Below are 20,275 nucleotides of genomic sequence, written 5' to 3' on the forward strand. Positions count from 1 at the left end.
TATAGGAATGTTAAAAACAAACTGTCCAACATTGCAATTCAGAGTCTTTTCAATTCCTAAGGGTTATTGATTTTAATTTATTCTGTTATCCTCCTAAGTTTCAACAACAATCAGTTTAGGATCAACAAACGTTTGTCAGACTGAATCAAATTATCTCCTCTACATATTTCAGTTCTTGTTTGGCCTTCCCTTTGTGTATCGATTTCTCCCCTTTCAACCAAATTCATCTTTTGGATTTGAGACTTTCATGCTTAAGACTCTAAGCTCTTTATCTCATGTAATGTGAAATATGAACATGAATTTTGGGCTAATCCTTTTTCTTCTAGCTCCCTCAACAGTATGATAGGGGAAATAGCACCTGGCTCAGAGTGCTTTCCTTACTTGGCTTTCTTTTTCAGAGATGTATTTGCCTGAAAATGGACAACTGCCAATGATAAAAGAATTCAAAAAATAGGGAGTGGAAGTAGTACAATATCTCTGATCTAGTGACATCTATTACCACTCCTCCTGCTAAAGCATGGGAGTGAGCAGCTAGGAGGGGAGTGGGACCAGGACACGTGTACCTCTTATCCAGAGGCCCATGCACAGCCAGAATGGCTCCATTAGTAGATTGTCCTGCTGGGTTATCCCAGCAGGTAACCACTACAAACCATGGGATAATCAAAAGTTGTTCTGTATTAGGAAAGGGCCAAAGACATGTAGATTAACTTGCAATTCCAGTTTATTTGCTCACACCTTCCACTCTTAGCCAATTTCTATAATATTTCTCTGTGAGCCTAAACCAACTACATACTTCTTCCTGTTGTCTTTCTTACATAACCGCACTGTGTAACTATTATTTTTTTATTCCTATAGGTATTCTTTAGTGTGATCCACAGTAGTTACTGCATCGGAGCAGCAGCCCCTCACTTTGAAACCTTCTCTATAGCCCGAGGAGCTGCCTTTAATGTTTTCCAGGTTATTGATAAGGTAAGAACTCATTGCTTTGAAGGCTAGTTATCATTACTACAAGAAGGAGACCAAAAATCAGGCACATTCATTTCACCAAAACAATAGGATGGAAAAATCCATGTTGACCAGCTGGCTAATAGAAATAAAGACTGCTTTCAACTCTTTTTTATGAGGGGATTGTGTTTTATTGAAACCTCTGCGTTCACTTCTAAAGCAGAAAGAAAACGTTGTAAAAGAAAACCATCTTTAAAGTATTTTTAGGATATAGAGGGTATCATCTTATTCCTTTGAAGATTTATAGCATTCTCTTTGTTTTTCTAAGAAACCCAGCATAGATAACTTTTCAACAGCTGGATATAAACCTGAATGCATAGAAGGAACTGTGGAATTTAAAAATGTTTCTTTCAATTATCCATCAAGACCATCTATCAAGGTAGGTTAAATGAAGTAGTATTCTACAGTTTTCTGATACTACTTTCTTATGAGGTTAATTACATAATTTTGATCAAGATTTTGGCTATTTTGCTTAGACACGAGTAGGAAGGCAGACAAGTAATGGAAAAATAACTCAGAACAAAAATTAATGTTTTTCATCCTCTTTATTCTATAGGTAACTGATAACAACATTTTCAGCTCTCTAGATTTCTCCCCACTCTGGATTTGGGAGCAGACCAAAATGCCTTGGGTTGATGGTGCCACCTACTGGTGGTCCCTGGATATCATCCACCCTCAGCATAGTAATTCACTTTAACCTTGCAGTTTCTAACCTGGGGCACTAGTCACCTGTTGTACTTTCCCCTTCTTGCTTTCCAAGGGCTTTTGCTGCGTCAATAGTTGAACCTCCAGTATCTTCCCTATCACTTTACACATACACACAAACACGCACACACACACACACACACACACACACACGCACACACGCATTTCTTTACAAATGAGATCAGCAATAGAGTCTAAGGGACAGTAAAGGCTGAATACATTCTAGTTTGCAAGGATAGGTAGGTGAGGGCTACGCAACAGGATTGCCATTGTCATTTGGAGAAGGTAATAATTGTGAGGTTGCTCTCACCTGGCCAGACCCTGGGACACTAAATACTGGGAGTACACCCCAGTCATTGAAAAAAAATTTTAAATGTTGCCCCATGTCAAAATGTCCACCTGAGATCCATCGCTAGAGAGGGACATTTTCTAATGATGAAATCTCATTCATGGGAGTTGCTGAGAAGCTTTGCCAGTTGTTCTTTGGAATATGTTTTGGAATAATGTTAAATATATTCTAAGGAAGAACTTCCTTAGCAAATAAGCAAATTCAAAAAGGTACCTGGCAAGATTTTATCCAGTTGTTGCAAATTAAAGATAAAATTTTCACTAACTGGGTAGTCATGAACTTCATATAAAATATCTTAACTGAATATAGGAACAGTTGCTGTGGTAGTTGATGTCCCATGAGTACTCTTAACTTAGATCTCTTTTTCATATAGAGAGATAATGAGAAATTCTTTTATTTTCCAAAACTTTGTGGATTATTATTATACATGCATATGAAACAAACATAAGGTCTAAATTTGTCTTTAAGTGCCACAGAAGAATTTGCCTTCCGTTCCTAATTATACATTAAATTTCTGAAAGTAAGTACATTATATTCTAGCTTTTCCTAACTTTATGATTTTCCCCCATATGTTCCAACAGATTCTGAAAGGTCTGAATCTCAAAATTAAGTCTGGAGAGACAGTAGCCTTGGTTGGCCCCAGTGGTAGTGGCAAGAGCACAGCAGTCCGGCTTCTGCAGAGGTTATATGACCCTGGTCATGGCTTTGTAAGTGCAGGTTGCTAGGAGAATCATACAAGGTCCATGTGACAGGACTGGAACCTGCCACCAGCACACACAGCTGACAGTTATGCCGACTTTCAGTGTTCGAGAGCAGAACTGAGAGAGAAACCATGCTGTTTTCCTTCATTCCACAAATATTTCTTTAGTGTCTGCTATGTGTCAGGCACTGTTCTAGGTTCTGAGTATTCCTTAGGGAACAAAACAGATAGGAGTCTCTGCCTTCACAGATTTTGCATTCTAATGACTAGACGCAGATAACAAAATATGTTAATTATGTAACATGTTAAAAGTGAATGAATGTTTTAGAGAAATATAACAGCAGTTTGTAGCCCAGAACTTACCAAGAATTTCATCTCAGGAGAGTGATATCCCTAGACATCCTCACTCTTTCTTTTTTTCTATATCTGTAATGTTGCACTTAACTTTCTCACCCTTATAAATGGCTCAGAGAGTGAGACTGTGATAATCCTAAGTGAGCAATTCTTGGTGCTTCTGTTCACACTTTCAACTGTTATTTTTAAAAGAAAATTGACTCTCTTGGAGCCTGATTACACCTAAATTTCACTTCTTAGTTCTTAAGGTATCTTCTGTCCAGGCGTCTATGCTAATATTTACTAAACAGTTTACTAGGGAAGCATTCATGTATGGTGTAGTTGCATAGAATATCTATTCCTGGACAGAGCGCCACGTTGATGAGAAACAATATGATCCTATACCCAGGCTTCTGTCACTGTAATGTGTGGGGTAACATCAGCATATGTGGGGAAGACAGGGTTCATTTATTGTTGTTTATAGAATAGAACACGTGTTTGTATTTTGTGGTTAAGTGAGACATCAAAGGGAAATAAAGAAGGCTATTTCCTAAAAGAAAAATCACAACAGTCCTAAAACAACAAAACTGACATCCATTACCTGAGTCTACTTAATAACATTAGTGGCACCCAGAGTATATATCTTATTAATACCAAATCTGTAAATTTTAGAATAAAAATATTCAAGCTGTTTGGCAAGATCTTAAGCCAGTTTTTTGAAGTTTTGTTGATTCCCATGGACCAGGAAAAAAAAAATCTGTAGAAAATATGTATATCATAACTATTTTACCAGAATGTAGTTAATTTTTGATTCCTGAAATACACTCCTTCTCAGTTTGTATTTCACACTAGGAAGAAAGGCTATAGTCAGTAACAGCCAAAGGCGACATAACATGGTTCATTCTTTGGATGGCAGATCACAGTGGATGCGAATGACCTCAGAGCCCTGAATGTGCGGCATTACCAAGAACACATTGGAGTGGTCAGCCAGGAGCCTGTGCTGTTTGGAACCACCATCAGGAACAATATTAGATATGGACGAGATGGTGTAACTGATGAAGAGATTGAGAGAGCAGCGAAGGAAGCAAATGCTTATGACTTCATAATGGAGTTTCCTAATGTAAGTATGCGTCGCCTGTGTCCTCAGCGTAAGGTAACAGCACTGCAGGACTCCTGAGTAAGATAAGGAAACAATAACTTCCAAAGTATAGTGGAAGCCTGGATGATTTTTACATCAGCCAAGATGAAACGTCCTTGGAGAAAAGAGCATGGCCGGACACAGGCAGAAATGTATCACGGGAAAACCAGTTTTAGTTCTTACAGATTCTCACTGAAAATGGAAGAGAAAAAAGATGAAAACTGTGTTAAAGTATAGCAAAGAAGAATGGAACAAAAATCATCAGCTCAAACTGAGAAAAAGATGTGTCTGCGAAAATGTTGATTTGCGAGGCCATCTTGTGGCTGAGACAGGGACTGTCACACACACCATGTTCAGGTTGGTTCTGGCGGTGCAGAAGGGAGACTGATCACTTTCAAAAGCACATGAAGCTAATGTGGAATCATGCTTGTAAATATATATAATAAATTTAAAATTTTTGATAATAGGACATATCTGGTCTCGGTGGATATTTATAATTGTCACAGTTATAAACCTGAAATTACCTGAAATTTCTGTGTGAAATATGAAAGAATGATATTTGATTAAAATATGTGTAAAATTTCATCATGGCAGGAAGTCACATAGCAAAATATCTCATTTTGATAGACCTATTTTACAAGTCACACTCAATGGGTCTTAATCATTTTCTTTGGGTATTTTTTTTAATAAAAAATTTGTATTATGCCAGTGATTGCATGTTACCCCATTATTCAGGGTCATGATTAGCACAGGATTTAGACCAACAAAATCATCAAGAGCTTTAAGTGACATTTTACTCCTTTAAATGATTTCCTTTCCTCAAATTATCCAGTGCTATCTAGTTTTGCACTTGGAATTAGGGAACTTTTCTGTGTCTTTTAAATCATGTCCTGCAAGTTGCTTTTAGTAAAAGACCATAACTACACAAAGATGCCCCTGTCTATAAATCTAATAGTAAATCCTAAAGCTATAATCCAATGAATAAACTAAGGAAACTGGTTTATTGTGATGAAAACTGAATTTCATGAGCATAGCTATAAGAAAAAGCATAAAAATATGTAGTTAATTCAGGTAGCTTAGAAATTAGGGAAAGCTATGCTCAGAAATGAATAGCATTGTTTTTTCTTTAATACATACATATTTTTAAAGTAATACATTAGAATTTGCTAGATACTAGCCAACCTTTCACTAATAAACATATAAGGGTATAGAACAATAACTTTCAAGTATTGAACAAGAGGTAATGAAAAACTGAGATTCCTGAGAGAAAGGAAAGTTTCTCAAGAAAAAGCTCCATGAATTTGCAGTATTCTGCCTGGGAGTTCAGAATTTCTGAGCTCTCTGTGAACTGGGATCCAGACAGAACATGGCAGTCCTACTGAGCCAGAGAGCAGAGATCAATTTTTAGGGCAGTTAGGGCAACTGGAAAGGTGATTTCAAAAAGCCATAGAATAAACCCAGCACAGTGTCACATGCCTGTCATCCCTGTTGCCCTGGAGACTGAAGCAGGAGGATGGTAAATTCAAAGTCAGCCTCAGCAAAAGCGAGGCAACTCAGTGAGACCCTGTCTCTAAATAAAATAGAAAATAGGGCTGGGAATGTGGCTTAGTGGTCAAGTGCCCCTGAGTTCACTCCAAGGTACAATAAATAAATAAATAAATAAATAAATAAATAAATAAATAAATAAAAACTATGGAGCTGAGGTGGGGAGTAGAAGTCCAGGTGAGCACCCCTCAGGAATCCATGTCTGATGATAAACCTACCGAGGTTTACCAGAGAACAATAACTGCAAGGTTGGGAGTAGCACAGAGACTAGAGAGGCAGGGATGTGGGGATGTCAAAGTACAGTCCAGCCAGAATGGAGAGGTCCCAGCCTGCAACTGAGATGCCACATAAGGTACCCCTTAGGAATGAGGACCACAGCTTAGAATTAAGGCCAACTGAAAGGCATGCTGGGGTGTTGAAAAGGTTCTACAGATGATGTGGAACCATACAGAAAAAAATGAAATGCTGCCTTTATATCATACCACACACAAAAATTAATTTGCCATAGATCTTTGACCAAAATGTGAAAGCTTAAACTTAAAAAAATAAAAATTTAGGAGAAAGTCCTTGTGACTTTGAGGTAGGCAAAGAATTCTTAGAAAAGCACTTACTATTTTAAAATAAGCTAAATTGGAATTAATCAAAATTAAAACCTCCTTTCTAAAAGACGCCATTTAAAGTTCATTTATTTTTATTCCCTAAAGATTATTCCTGGTCATTATAGGATACTTAATTTTTTTTTCTCTTTTAGTTATAGGTGGACACACTACCTTTATTTAATTTTTTTTTTTTTAATGTGGTGCTGAGGATTGAACCCAGTACCTTATTAGGTAGAGCACTAGGTGAGTGCTCTATCTCTGAGCTACAACTTCAACCACAGGGTATGGTTTTATTTTTTATTTGTACAGACTGCATTTTGATTCATTGTGCACAAATGGGGTACAACTTTTTGTTTCTATGGTTGTGCACGATGTAGAGTCACACCATTTGTGTAATCAAATATGTACATAGGATAATAATATCTGTTTCATTCTACCATCTTTCATACCTCCACCCCTTACCCCCTCTCATTTTCCTCTACATAATCCAAAGTTCCTCCTTTCTTCTCTTCCCCACCAATGCCCCACTCCCATTATGTATCACCACCCACTTATCAGAGAAAACATTCAGCTTTTGGTTTTTTGGAATTGACTTATTTCAGTTAGCATGATATTCTCCAATTCCATCCATTTACCTGCAAATGCCATAATTTTATTTAAAAAAAAGACACCATTTAGAAAATTAAAATGCAAAGATTCAAAGTAAAGTACAAGAAAACAGTCAAAACATACATATTTGACAACTGTCAACAATTCAGTAATAAGTCAAAAAAAGTAAAACTAAATTAAACATGGGCAAAAACCTGAACAAACATTTGAGAAAAGAAGAAACAAATTAACAATATACAAGAAACATATTCAACATTATTAGTCACCAAGGAAATACAAAGTAAAGTCATAATGAGATCCTATTTCACGCTCATTAGAATTGTCAAAATTAAAAAAGTAACAAAACTAACTTTTGGTGATGATGTAAGCAATGAGATCTGTTATTCATTTTGATAAAAGTGAAATTTGTATCATTTTAGAAAGCAATTTGAGTATTTATAATGTTAACATATAATTATGACTCAGCATTCTATTCCTAAGTATTTTTCCCAAAAGAAATGAAAACAACCACAAAAATATCTTTTATATGAATATTCATAGTAGCTTTATTTGTAATAGTCAGAAATTAGAAACAAGCAGCTGAATGGATAAACAAATTGTTTCCAAATGAAATACAGTATTCCAAGTTAAATCTGAACTTAGAAAACTAATTTTTTAATTTTTTTTTTTTAGTTTTAGCATGTTCTGTACAATATTTGGGACATACTTAGGCTAAAGAAAATTAGTTGTTTAAATATTAGTTGTTTTTCTGAAGTTCAGATTTAACTGAGCTCCATGGGATCTTTTACATGTTTTTGTTTGGTTTTACTAAATCTAGCAATCCAAGGTAGATTCACTTTGGGTGGAACACTACTCAGTATATGGAAGTAAATTTTTAACAGATCATAAATGAACCTCAAAAACATTTTGCTAGATACAGGAAAGTAACCCTCATAGAGTATATACTGTATGAGTCCACCAATATGAAGTTCTAGAATCAGTAAAATCAATTTACAGTGATAAAAATCCAGCTAGGTCTCTTGAGGTGGTTCTGGGTTTGGAGATAAAGGGTCTCTGAGAAAACTTTCCAGATAGCCATGTTGTATCTCTTTATTGAGGTGGTGGTAATATGGGTGTACTTATTTGTCAAAATTCTTAGAGCCTATATTCTTAAAATAAGTGCCTTTTATTATGTATAATTTTTCTATGATAAAGTTGATATTTTTTAAAAACATAAATATCAGCCTCTAGAAATTAAAGGTTTAGAAAGACTCTTTAACTTTATATCCTTGAAGAAATGAACTTTGCATCAGGGACATCAACCAACAGAAGATTATCAACACTGCTTCATTGGTTCTGGAAGTTATTCCAACCATAACAGATATGTAACAGTATCTTCCTTTTAAAGATGCAGTTAACCAATAATAATAATAATTTTAAGAGACAGAAAAAGTCTCCCAAGACTGAGAAAAGTTTTAGGGAAAAGCTGCCTTTCACAGTAATCTTTTTTCATACCTTTTTTTTTTTTTTTTTAGGGTGCTGGGTATCGAACCCAGAGCCCTGTGCTTACAAGGCAAGCACTCTACTGACTGAGCTATCTCCCCAGCACCCTCATACCATTTTTCATAGTATCTAAAAAGTAAATTGAGAATAACACCAAATTGCTCATAAACATTTCAAACAATATTTACAGTATATTACAGTGATTCTTTTAAAAATTTTTGAGCATTCTAAGAAGGTATAAAAAATTTTTGAAAATTAGTTCCAATTACTAATTTTTCTAAAAACCCATGTTTCTCATGTGTTTCAATCTGTTTTAGTCCTAAGTATTTATTTTCCTTTTTTCATTAGACACCCCTCTTTTTTATAATTATTTATACAAAAAATACACCAAAGATTGAAAGCGGCCAGCCTGAAGTAGTGCTTAACCTGGTACTAAAATACAACTGTGTCTGTGATTCCCCTTCTAATCATTTAATCATTCTGTCTTCTACTTCTGGGCCTTTTTTTTTTTTTTTTTTTTTTTTTTTTTTTGTATCTCCATTTCATTAGAAATTCAACACATTGGTAGGAGAAAAAGGAGCCCAGATGAGTGGAGGACAGAAACAGAGAATTGCCATTGCTCGAGCTTTAGTTCGAAACCCCAAAATTCTGATCTTAGACGAGGCTACATCTGCTCTGGATACAGAAAGCGAATCAATTGTTCAAGCTGCACTGGAGAAGGTAAGTGAAGAGAAGCATTGCTTATTTCCATATTCCTAGTTCACTGTTGTTTTTAAGTACGAGAAAGTGCACATTGTTGCCGATGACTAAATTCAGAGCTCTTCTTAAGGTTTGGATGCAGAGTATGATTTGAAGGGAGAAGTAAATGCTACAGTTGTCGCTAAGTATACATATACACATATGGATGTACACGCACACACAGAGGCTGATATGCCATCACCCCATGTAGCTCTCCGTTCCAACCGGTCTGTACTTTGCACTTCCCCATAGAAACCCCATCACCACCATCACAACAACACATACACATCAGTGAGATTCTCTGCTTTGACCACTTTTCTTCTTTAGAGCAGCATGATTAAGACAATTTCACGTCAAGTGAAAGCACTGACCTTGACCCACTCTCCTCCAGCAGTCCCAGCCCTTCACACCTCACACTGACCTCTGGCTCACCACAGATGCTACACAAACTGAAAGCCTCAGGACAGCCATGGTCCTGCACCAAATTACACTGCAACTGGAGGGCAGTTGAAAAATCTCCGAGTAGCCAAAAGCTCTTTTAAATCATGGTCTTCAGATCCCTCAGAAAGCTAATGGCACATTCTGCTTTGTTCTTGCCTGAAAAGGTATTAAGTGTTTTTCTCTGAGAAAATAGCAGCCTTCTCTTTCAATACTCACTTTCTGGAACCAGAAATGGCAGCCAGACTGCTATTGCTTATTGAAAACCTATTAGTTACTATTATTTACTCACAAATTGGATTATAGGGTTTTGCCCTTGTTTCCCTACTATGATGACAGTCCACATGTTGCTTATATGATATGGAAATCCTTGTTTATTACAGATACTTTGCCAGTTTAAGTAATCTTAGTAGAGAAGAAATAAGGACCAGGCTAAAGTTTTATTCATTTATTTATACTTAATAACTTGAATAGGGATTTCTATCTAGAATATGCTTGATAAATTGTTTTTAATACCAGTGATGTTTGGTTATTTAGGGTTTGAATGTACTAAAAGATGATCACACTTAACATACCTATCTAAACTTACACAAGATATTTTAAAATGAAATAGTTGCTTTAGCAATTTAGACATTAAATGTTGTGCCTATTGTCTTTTCATTTGTTAATCACTTTAGGCAATGAAAATAAGTTCAGACTTTTAAAACAAATGGTTGTTTGACAATATGATAAAATAATAAATATTCCTTTTTGGTAGTTAAAATGAAATCTCTGTCATAAGAAAAAGAAGAACGCAAACCGTTTGTAAACCGTGATTCCAATTACATAAAATAGATGTATTTAATATAACAAAATACAAGAACAAGCGTGAAGGCAGAGTATATGAAAACAGTCATGCATTGCTTAACAATGGGGATATGTTCTAAGAAATGTGACGTTATGTGATTTTTGTCCTTGTGGGAACATCACAGAGTGTATAGTTGGTATAACTTGCTACCCACCTGGGCTATATGGTGTAATCTGTGGGCTCTGGGGTATGAACTGGACTGAATATTGTGGCCATTGTAACATAATGTGTATCTAAACATATAAAAGTACAGTAAAAGGTGTGATATAAAAAATTTAAAAATGGTATGCCTGTGTAGGGCACATACCATGAATGAAGGTAGCAGGATTGGATATTGCTCTGGGCAAGTTCTCAAGTGAGCTGAGAGTGAATGTGAAGGCCCAGGACACTAGTGCACACTACTGTAGACTTGATAAACACTGTGCACTTAGGCATCACTTAATTTATTTTAAAAACCTTTCTTAAATAATAAATTCACATTAGCTTATGCTAGCTTCTACATTATAAACTTTAATTTTTAAACTTTCTACTCTGGGAATAACATGGAGCTTAAAATACAAACCTATGGCACAGCTGTACAAAAATATCTTCTCTTTATATCCTTATTGTATAAACTCTTTTCTATTTTTTAAACTTTTTACATTTCTAACTGTTTAGTTCAAAACTAAGATATAAACACACACATTGACCTGGACTCTGCAGGGTCAAGATTCCCAAAGTCACGGTCTTCCACCTGCGCTCTTGTCCTGGAGGTCTTCATGGGCAGCAACACACAGGGCTGCCATCTCCCGTGATAACACTGCTTCTTCTAGAATCCCTCCTGAAGGAATTGCCTGACCGCCTTATAGTTAACTTTTTTAATAGAAGTAAATAATGATAAAAAATTGATTAATTCATAAACCAGTAACTCATTAATCACTCATTATCATTATCACGTATTATATAATGTTCATAATTGTGTGAACTGTGCTTTTATACGACTGGCAGTAGAGCAGATGTGGTAACAACAGAATCTCAAAAAAACACATGGGTAAACATGGGTAATGCTCTGCACTGTGACATTTCAAGGCCACAACATCACAAGGTGACAGGAATTTTTCAGCTCCATTATAACCTTATGGGACCCCCATCATATATTCAGCCTGTTTTGACCAAAACTTCTTTATGTGGAACATGACTGGGTGGCACAATTATAAAATAATTTGATTTTTTAAAAAATTTGTTTATTATATTATTTTTCTTCAAGGGGAGATTAAGTCAATGCTGTAGTGGTGGGTGTAGAACTGTTTTATGTGGGGCTTTCTGGCCTTTTCTGGGGTAGGGGTCAGGATGAGCATTGGGGTGAAAGGCAGCATAGGAAACTGGATTAATTATATACTCCAGCTTAGTGGAAAATGGTCATGGCTAAGGGGAGAGCCGAAGTGCAGGCTCAGAGGTGGAAATTCTAGTGTCACCAGTATCCTCTCTACCCATCGCAGAGGTGGTTGTGGAATCCCGTCCCTGGAGAGGGCTCTGCCTATAAAGGACAAGGTGTCCAGTAGGTTTCATTCCTGCTTGTCTGAAAGCCCCCAGACCCTGCTACTGATTCAGACTAGCTCACAACAGCTAGCAGAATTTTATAGCTTGAAACGTTATGAAAGCCACCAAATGAGAAAGCAAATACAGTGACATGCAGGTGAATGCTGCATGCACCTACCTCCACAGCCTCACATAGCCCTCCCACTCCATATCACTCATTGCCCCATTTATGTGAAGTTCTAGAACGAGTGAAACTCACAATAGCCATGCAAAATAAAATCAGTAATTTCCTAAAACTAAGGTGAGCTTGAAGGAATGACCACCCTTGTCCTCAGATTATTGCAAGAGCTCACTCCCTGCTTCAGCGCAGCCCCTCTTCAGTCTGTTTTCTGCACAGCTGCCCTCTTTTGCTGTTACCTTGTAAACTCCATGATGTTACACTTCTACTGGAATATTCCAGTGGCTCCTCTATTCACTCTAAGTATAAAGCCAAATTCCTTACAGTAAACTATAAAGATCTGTGGATCCTTCTGGGACTCCACTTCCCTTCACCCTCCCTCACTTTGGCTGCTCCTTAAACACACCATGTTTTCATTGGCTGGCACACGGTGTATTATTTGTTAACTGTCTCTCCTCTGGAATGTAAACTCTCTGCTGGCAAAGGCTGTGATTGATTAACTTCAGCACCCCCACCCCCAGCACTGGAACAATGCCTGGCACTTAACAGACAACTAAGAAACACTAGTTGAATGGATTTTGGATGAATGTGATGCAGGATAATTTTGAGACCTGAAGTGATCTTTTCTGGACTTCTTGATTTAGGATTAATGCAAACTAGTTTTGCATCATTAATCTTGTTCTAGGAAAGATCTAGGATCAGTAGATAAGGATTTATGCCATAGGGTGTGAACTTCCACTCAGTGACTGGTTTGGACTGATGTGCCAGTACTAAGGTTTCCAAGTTGTCCCCCTATCCCCACCCCTGGGTTTTTTGGCATAGCACTGAGCACTTGCAGCCCACACTGGTTCTGTGTTAAACCACAGAAAACCCTTCGAAATGTTAAATGCAGTATGTAAACCTAAGGAATGATTATTATTAAGGAAGTTTCAGTTATACGAAATCAGTGGAGAACCTCTAAAAAGACCCTTTGCTAATTATGAGGGAAGGGATTTCACGAGTTTTAGTCTTTGAATAGGCAGAGTTGCTTTGTTACCATCCTCAGGGGCATCATGGACACTTCTCTGTACGTGTGCATCTATAATGCATCCTACTGGTCTTCCGCCAAGCCCTCTTATATTATATATATACTAGAAAGCTGAAAAGTAGGGAAATTACATTAGACTGTGGCCTATTTAATTAAATTAAACTCCAAGAAGTAGTTAACTAAAGTCAAAGTTAGGCCAGAGTAATTTTACACACACACACATACACACACACAAACACAACACGCACACACACTGGTGTGTCTGGTCTGCATCAACTAAATATCTTACTCTGTATTTATATATGGAACTGGGAGTTTTTAAAATTTTCATTTAGTCATTAGGAGCAACACTTCAATAATTGGAAACAGAAAGGGGATTTCAGCAAGGGGGTTTCCTTGACTGGAATTTAGCCAGGAGAGCAAAGGTAACACACAAACTCCCTCATGCTAAAAACATCACGGGATATTTTGTAAGCCTGCTTAATCAAGCTCACATTTGTAAGGCTTGGTATTAAACATTAAGCCACTGGCTTCTTTTTGGTAGTGGTTCTCCACTCTGATAGATCAAGGTTCCATAAAGAGTTGGATTAAGAAAGGAAAAAATAAAGCAGTGTGATTTTTTAGCAAAAATGTACACATACACATGTACAGAAAGATTTACATGTAATAATGAGATTCATAGAAACCCTGAAATCATTCATGAGTCATTATTTTAGACATAACAAAGGTCATAGAGCACACAAGAACTCTGAGGTATTTATTTTCCTATTTGACAGTGCACACACTGAGACAGAAAGAGGTTAATTCATAGCTGGGACATACTGAATCCAAAGCCGAACCCTAGACAGCTGACTTCTACCTCATTTGCTTAACCACCATACTACCTTGCCTCAAGGTTACACATCTGCTAGCCACTGGATCTAAGACAGAATCCATATTAGGCTTCCAATAAAAATAGAATTACGGGGCTGGGGATATAGATAAATTGATAGAGTGCTTGCCTCATAAGCACAAGGCTCTGGGTTCAATCCCTAGCACCGCCAAAATACAAAAAAAAATAGAATTACCATATGATCCAGCATTTCCACTTCTGTGCATATGCTCCAAGTAATTGAAAGCAGGGTCTCAAAGAGATTTTGTTCACAGTAGCATCATTCACAATAACCAAAAGATAAGAACAACCCTGAAGTCTGCCAACAGATGAATAGATACACAAAAGGCGCTACAGATATACACTAGAACAGCACCAGTCTTCAAAAGGAATGAGATTTGTTGTGTGCTACAACACAGGTGCCCCTTGAAGACATTATGTTAAGTGAAATACACAGAAATAAAGGGATAAACACTGCATGATGTCACTCACAAGTAGTTAGGTTAACAGAGACAGAAATAGAGTAGTAGTTACCAGGGGTTGGAGGGGGAGAAACTGTTTGGAAGTTATGGTTTAAAGGGTACAGTGTCAATTACGAGATGATGAAATAGTTGTAGAGATGGAAGTAGTGATGGTTGCACAAGAACGTGAACATACTTGTGCATGGAATTGAATTTTAAAACAAAGTTATAAATTTTATGTTATATATATTTTATCCCAAAAAGAATAGTAATCCAGATCTGAGTATAAAAGAATAGTTTTTTAAAAACTAAAAAATAAAAGAATAGTGACAGAGAGGAATTTGACCTCTGAAATTCAGAAAGACCTTACCCTTAAAAATGGTTGAACTGGTAAATTCGACTTATGCACATTTTACCACAATTTAAAACAACATCATCAACAGCTAACCTCTTTCCAAAATGCACTGTCTTCTTGGGAAAGAGAAACCCATGCTTCAAACCATACTCCAAACTGAAGCTCCTTTATAGGCTTCTAATAGCCTCACATTGTCCCTGAAAGTTGTTTATTTTGATCCTATTGTATATGTAACTAGTGTATTTCTCTTTCATAAATGAGTTTAAATCACTCTTACTTAACAAGACACTTCAAAGTCTTCAAAGTCTTTTGGAAAGGCTTTTATGTATTTAAAAAGAAGAATATTTTTCAATTTATGGATAAATATCTTAGTGATTTCCATATATTTAACTTATTCCTAAACCTTACCCTCCTCAACAAATAAGGAAAATACCCATATGATATATTGATTTTCCTAACTATGACCAAATGAGTTATCTCTACTGTTTAGACTTCTGGGCTACATGTGCCATTCTTTCCTTTTGCAAGAAAGATGAGTTCATTATTACAGCATTTTCTCTTCTTGCCTGCTATTTACTTCATCTTTTTGTTATTGTTGCTGTTGTTGCTGTAAATTTTTGAACGAATACTAAAATTATGCCTTTTTTATAAAATTAAATGAAGGGAAGTATTAAATGACAATAAATAGTTTTATGTTATCTCCAATTGTTAACTTGTTTGTTAACTTATTTAGAAGTAAGAATGAAGAGTTTTGGGCTATAAAAAGAAAACATTTTACTATCAGATAATATTCTATGTTCTTAATTAGATAGTGCACATGGTCTCATTTCAACAAAGATTTTTGACATATTTTAGCTAAGGGGCCTTAAGCTGAGCACACAAATAATCACATAAGTAGATTCCTTCAAGTAAAAAGGAAGGGGTCAAGAAGGAGGTGAGTCACTTATTACATATGGCTTCTAAGTGCCAATCTCTGCTCTTTGTCATTCCTTTGACAAAGGAGGACTCATTCTGAGACAGGTCAGGTGGCCTGACAGTAATCTCACATTGTTGAATCCTGGAACCAGTGTTGACCCAGAATACTAACCTAGTTGGCTTTCAACATCACAGGGAGGTAGTTAAGAAATCAAAAAGCCTGTGTTTTCCTTTTAACTACCCTAATGACCTTCTTATAAGAGATAGTCAGTTAAAATTTGATAGTCTAAAGGGGAGGAAAATGTAAAAGAGTAGTGGAAAGTTTTTAGACTATGTTCTGTAAGCACCAGAATACTAGGGTGGTAGAGAGGAGAGGGTGGGGACATGAGGAAGACAAACAGGTAGGGCTTCCCTCAACTCCACTGCCAATTCAAACAAAGCCATAATCCATTCATGTGGCTGCTTTTAAAAAAAATACATCAAGTTCCCACATTAACTTTCCTTTGACAAAAAGATTTTGAAGCTTAAAAAGAAAAATGTTGAAGATTACGGGACTATATCATGGAGGGAATGTCACAGATGGCCCCAGTCCAACTGAGGCAACTTCCTGGGAGCCAGTAAAAGATACTGTGTGCTCGCCGGTTTCCCACACCACACTTGCCATCAGGACACCAGAACAGTCTGTTTACAGACTTCTCCAGAGAGTATTGTAGGCCTGATAATTTGCCCTAGAGTCAAGTAAATTCATGCCTTCCAAAAGGCAGGAGGTTTTGTTATTTTTTCTTTTCCTGTTACCCACCTTTATTCAAGGTCCATGACCACCGCTGGTTCTCACCAAATGTCCTCCTCAGACCCTTTCTCTCTTCCAGCAATTCCATGAGGGATGTTTTAAATCACCTTCTATTTCCAAAGTCCAAGCCAATTACCTGGTGACTTATGGTTATACGTGGAATTGTGAAGTCATGTGAACAAGGTCGGCAAAGTGTGAGGTAGAGACCTATCCTATTGCCCTAATTATTTAGCTTCTGGCTTTGTGCAATCTGTGAAGTAGAAGAGGAGACCCTAGAGAACCCTTTCGAAATTGTAGTAGCAACAAAGACATTGAAAAATCTCCCACACCTTCTTTGAAGCATGTGGAAAAACAGAAGAATAAGTCACATTACCTCACCTGTCTTTACAGTAGTTTTGGCTAAAAGACAAAGTATCAGCTCAGATTTCTTGATCAGCTTTTGGGTGGCTTTGACTGCCATAATCTCTCCTATGTTTTAAATCCTAAATTACTGTTGAATTCTTTTTATTCTTCACTGTGACTAATATATCACAGTGATGATCTAGAGGAGATGTGCATTTTATGTTACCATACTTGTAGGTCTCCTTTATAAACCTTTGAAGTGTCATTTTCTCCCTTTAAAATTGTTAGCTATATCTGTGATTTATTTGATATATATTATAGATGTCATAATAGATTAAATTATAACAAAACACTGACTTTAGTCAACCATTTATAGTTTAGCCAAGGAGCCTGGCAAAGACACAATGATACAGATGGGCAAGAGCAGGTGATCGAACCCTGCTGGAATACTAATGGCATCAAATCAGAACTTAAAGAAATTGGTCTGGGGTTGTGGCTCAGTGGTCAAGTGCTTGCCTGGCATGTGTGAGGCACTGGGTTCAATTCTCAGCACCACATAAAAATAAATAAGTAAAATTAAGAAATGGTCTCCCCATCCTCAGGTTTCAGATGTCACATACAATCATGCACTTTTGCAAAACGGGTCAACCTGCATCTTCTGTAATGCTGAAAGGTCTTTACCAAAATGAGAAGAGATATGTATTAAAGTACCTGTTAAGTGAACTCCCTATCAGGAAGAAAGCTCTATTACACTACATGCCTACATCTTGAAACTTCAGGATTCTGATTCTGTGAACAGATGTGTATATACAATTCTGAAACCTTTTCTAGTTGCAGCCTCCTAATTGTTTGATCTTAAAACAGCCTGTCAACATCCTTAGAATATTTTGTGTTATATGTTCCCTTTTATGTTTTTTAAATTCCACAAACATTCATTTGCTTTTAGAAATATTTGGTAGTATTGTAAAACCATTGAGTTTTTTTTTTTTTTGACATCATATTATTTCATCAATAAAGTTTGATATCTGTTGATTTGTAGAAAAGAATATTTGGAATCCCAAGGGAATGTCACTGAGCAAATGGGAGAGGTGTAGGCCAGCAGCCTGGACACCTGTTTTCACCTCCATCATGGTCATCTTTGCAATGCATACCTGCTCAACAATAGCACTCTCACATTCACCTTTAAATGTGAGGCAAATCCCAGGGTCCCAAAGACCCAGAATAGAATTCAAACTTGAAATTCAAAGAAAAATGAACTCAATATAGGCAATATGTCTTATGTCTGTAAGCACATCAGACAGACTAGATTGAGACAGTCTACAAAATATTTGACTAGTATTCCTTGAAACTATTGTGTCATCAAAAACTAGGGAGATCTGCGAAACTGCCACAACCAAGTGGAGGTTTAGGAGACACGATGACTCAATGGAACTTAACACTCTTTCTTTTTTCTTTTTTCTTTTCTTTTTATTTTTAAAGACTGCATTTTAATTCATTATATACAAATGGGGTACAACTTTTCATTTCTATGGTGTACACAATGTAGATTCACACCACTCATGTAAGCATACATGTACATAAGGTAATGATGTCTGTCTCAGTCCACTATCTTTTCCTCCCCTACCCACTCCCACCCCATTTCCCTCTAAATAATCCAAAGTTCCTCTATTCTTCTCATGCTTTCATTCCACCCCCACCCCCATTATGTATCATCATCCACTTATTAGAGAAAATATTCAGCCTTTGGTTTTTTGGGCTTGGCCTATTTCACTTGACATGATATTCTCCAACTCTATCCATTTACCAGTAATCGCTATAATTTTTTTCTTCTTTATGACTGAGTGTTACTTCATTGTGTATATATACCACAGTTTCTTTATCCATTGATCAATTGAAGGGCATCTAGGTTGGTGGAACTTGACATTATTGTGGCAATCCAGGAATAGAAGAAGGATACCAGACAAAAGATACTAGAGAACTTCAAATAAGGCTTGGGGTTTAGATAGTACAATATACCAGTACTGCTTTATTAATTGTGGCAAATGCATTATTTCTTAGCTCGGGAAAAATGTGTAGACAGGGTACATGGAAGCTATCTATAGGATTTTGCAACTTTTCTACAAATATAAAACTATTCTAAAATAAAACTTTTATTTAAAAAAAAACTACTCACATATTTATCAGTTTTGTTATATCATTTATAAAGATGTTTCTATATAAGCAGACTTAGAATTACCACATAAAAGTAAATGAGAGACTGACAAAAACAAAAGGCAAACAATAAAAACAGTTTCCCCAAACATCCTTCATTTACTAATTGGTTTAATAAAATTTCTATATGTTTGGCAATATAAAAAATAAAGGATACAGTAAATATTTTGGTGCTCACTATAATTCTCTGCTGAAGAGTATGTTGCATAAAATTGCTAAAGAAACTTGCATATGTTAATAAGTGCTAATAATATTATGTGTTTGTTGTCTGATCTCCATGAAGTTAAGAAAAAGAAATCCTCCTACAGATCACCCTACATCACAGTTACCCTAATCCATTGGATCATTATGTTTGCAGGGTACTCATTAAAATGTCTCGGTACCAATCAGGATTCCTGCTGAACATAAGGATGACCAACTGGTGTGCTGTATGCATGTATTTTTTGCTTTGCCTTTGGTGGCTTTTTTTCTTAACAGAATTTTTGTGGTTGTTTGTTTAATTAACCTACAATTAACTGCATACTAAAACATACAATTGGATAAGGGACATATATGCTCACCTGCAAAACCACCTGCACACTCAAAATTGTCATTCTTTTTTTTTTTTTTTTTTTTTTTAGATATTTGTATCACCACTCCATCTGAACCCTCCCCTGACATTTGACAACCACTTATTTGTTTACTGTCACAATAGATTAGTTCATGTTGTCTAGAACTTTATAGAAATATAGTCATACAGTATGTATTCTGTTCTTTCTGGCTTCTTTCACTCAGCTTAAATTTTTTGAGACTCATTCATGTTGTAGAATGCATCAATAATTCCTTTTTTATTGGTGAACAATGCTGCATTGCGTAGATATACCATAGTTGGTATACATGGCTGTGCTTCAATTTTTCTGACCCTAGAGCATAAATTTAAATCATTTTAAATTGTAACTACATGATTCCATATCCCAGTTTTCCTGAGAAAGTTTCAGTCTGCCTGTATTGTCCCACTCAAGAGTGTCTTGGACCAGCCAGGTAGCTCACACCTGTAATCCCAGTGGCTCTGGAGACTGAGGCAGTAGGATCACAAGTTCAAAGCCAGCCTCAGCAAAAGTGAGGGGCTAAGCAACTCAG

At 36.4% G+C, this 20,275-nt stretch overlaps 1 protein-coding gene across 1 annotated transcript in view; it reads left to right on the plus strand.

Moving 5' to 3' along the window:
* Abcb5 (ATP binding cassette subfamily B member 5) overlaps positions 1-20,275 on the plus strand; it is a 146,089-nt gene that overhangs the window by 56,205 nt on the left and 69,609 nt on the right. Inside the window, 5 exon segments of the mRNA XM_047561242.1 lie at positions 856-969; positions 1,274-1,384; positions 2,641-2,766; positions 4,009-4,212; positions 9,015-9,185. Coding sequence (XP_047417198.1) covers positions 856-969; positions 1,274-1,384; positions 2,641-2,766; positions 4,009-4,212; positions 9,015-9,185 — 726 coding nt within the window.

Source organism: Sciurus carolinensis, chromosome 8 (assembly GCF_902686445.1).
Source record: "Sciurus carolinensis chromosome 8, mSciCar1.2, whole genome shotgun sequence".
NCBI lineage: Eukaryota > Metazoa > Chordata > Mammalia > Rodentia > Sciuridae > Sciurus > Sciurus carolinensis.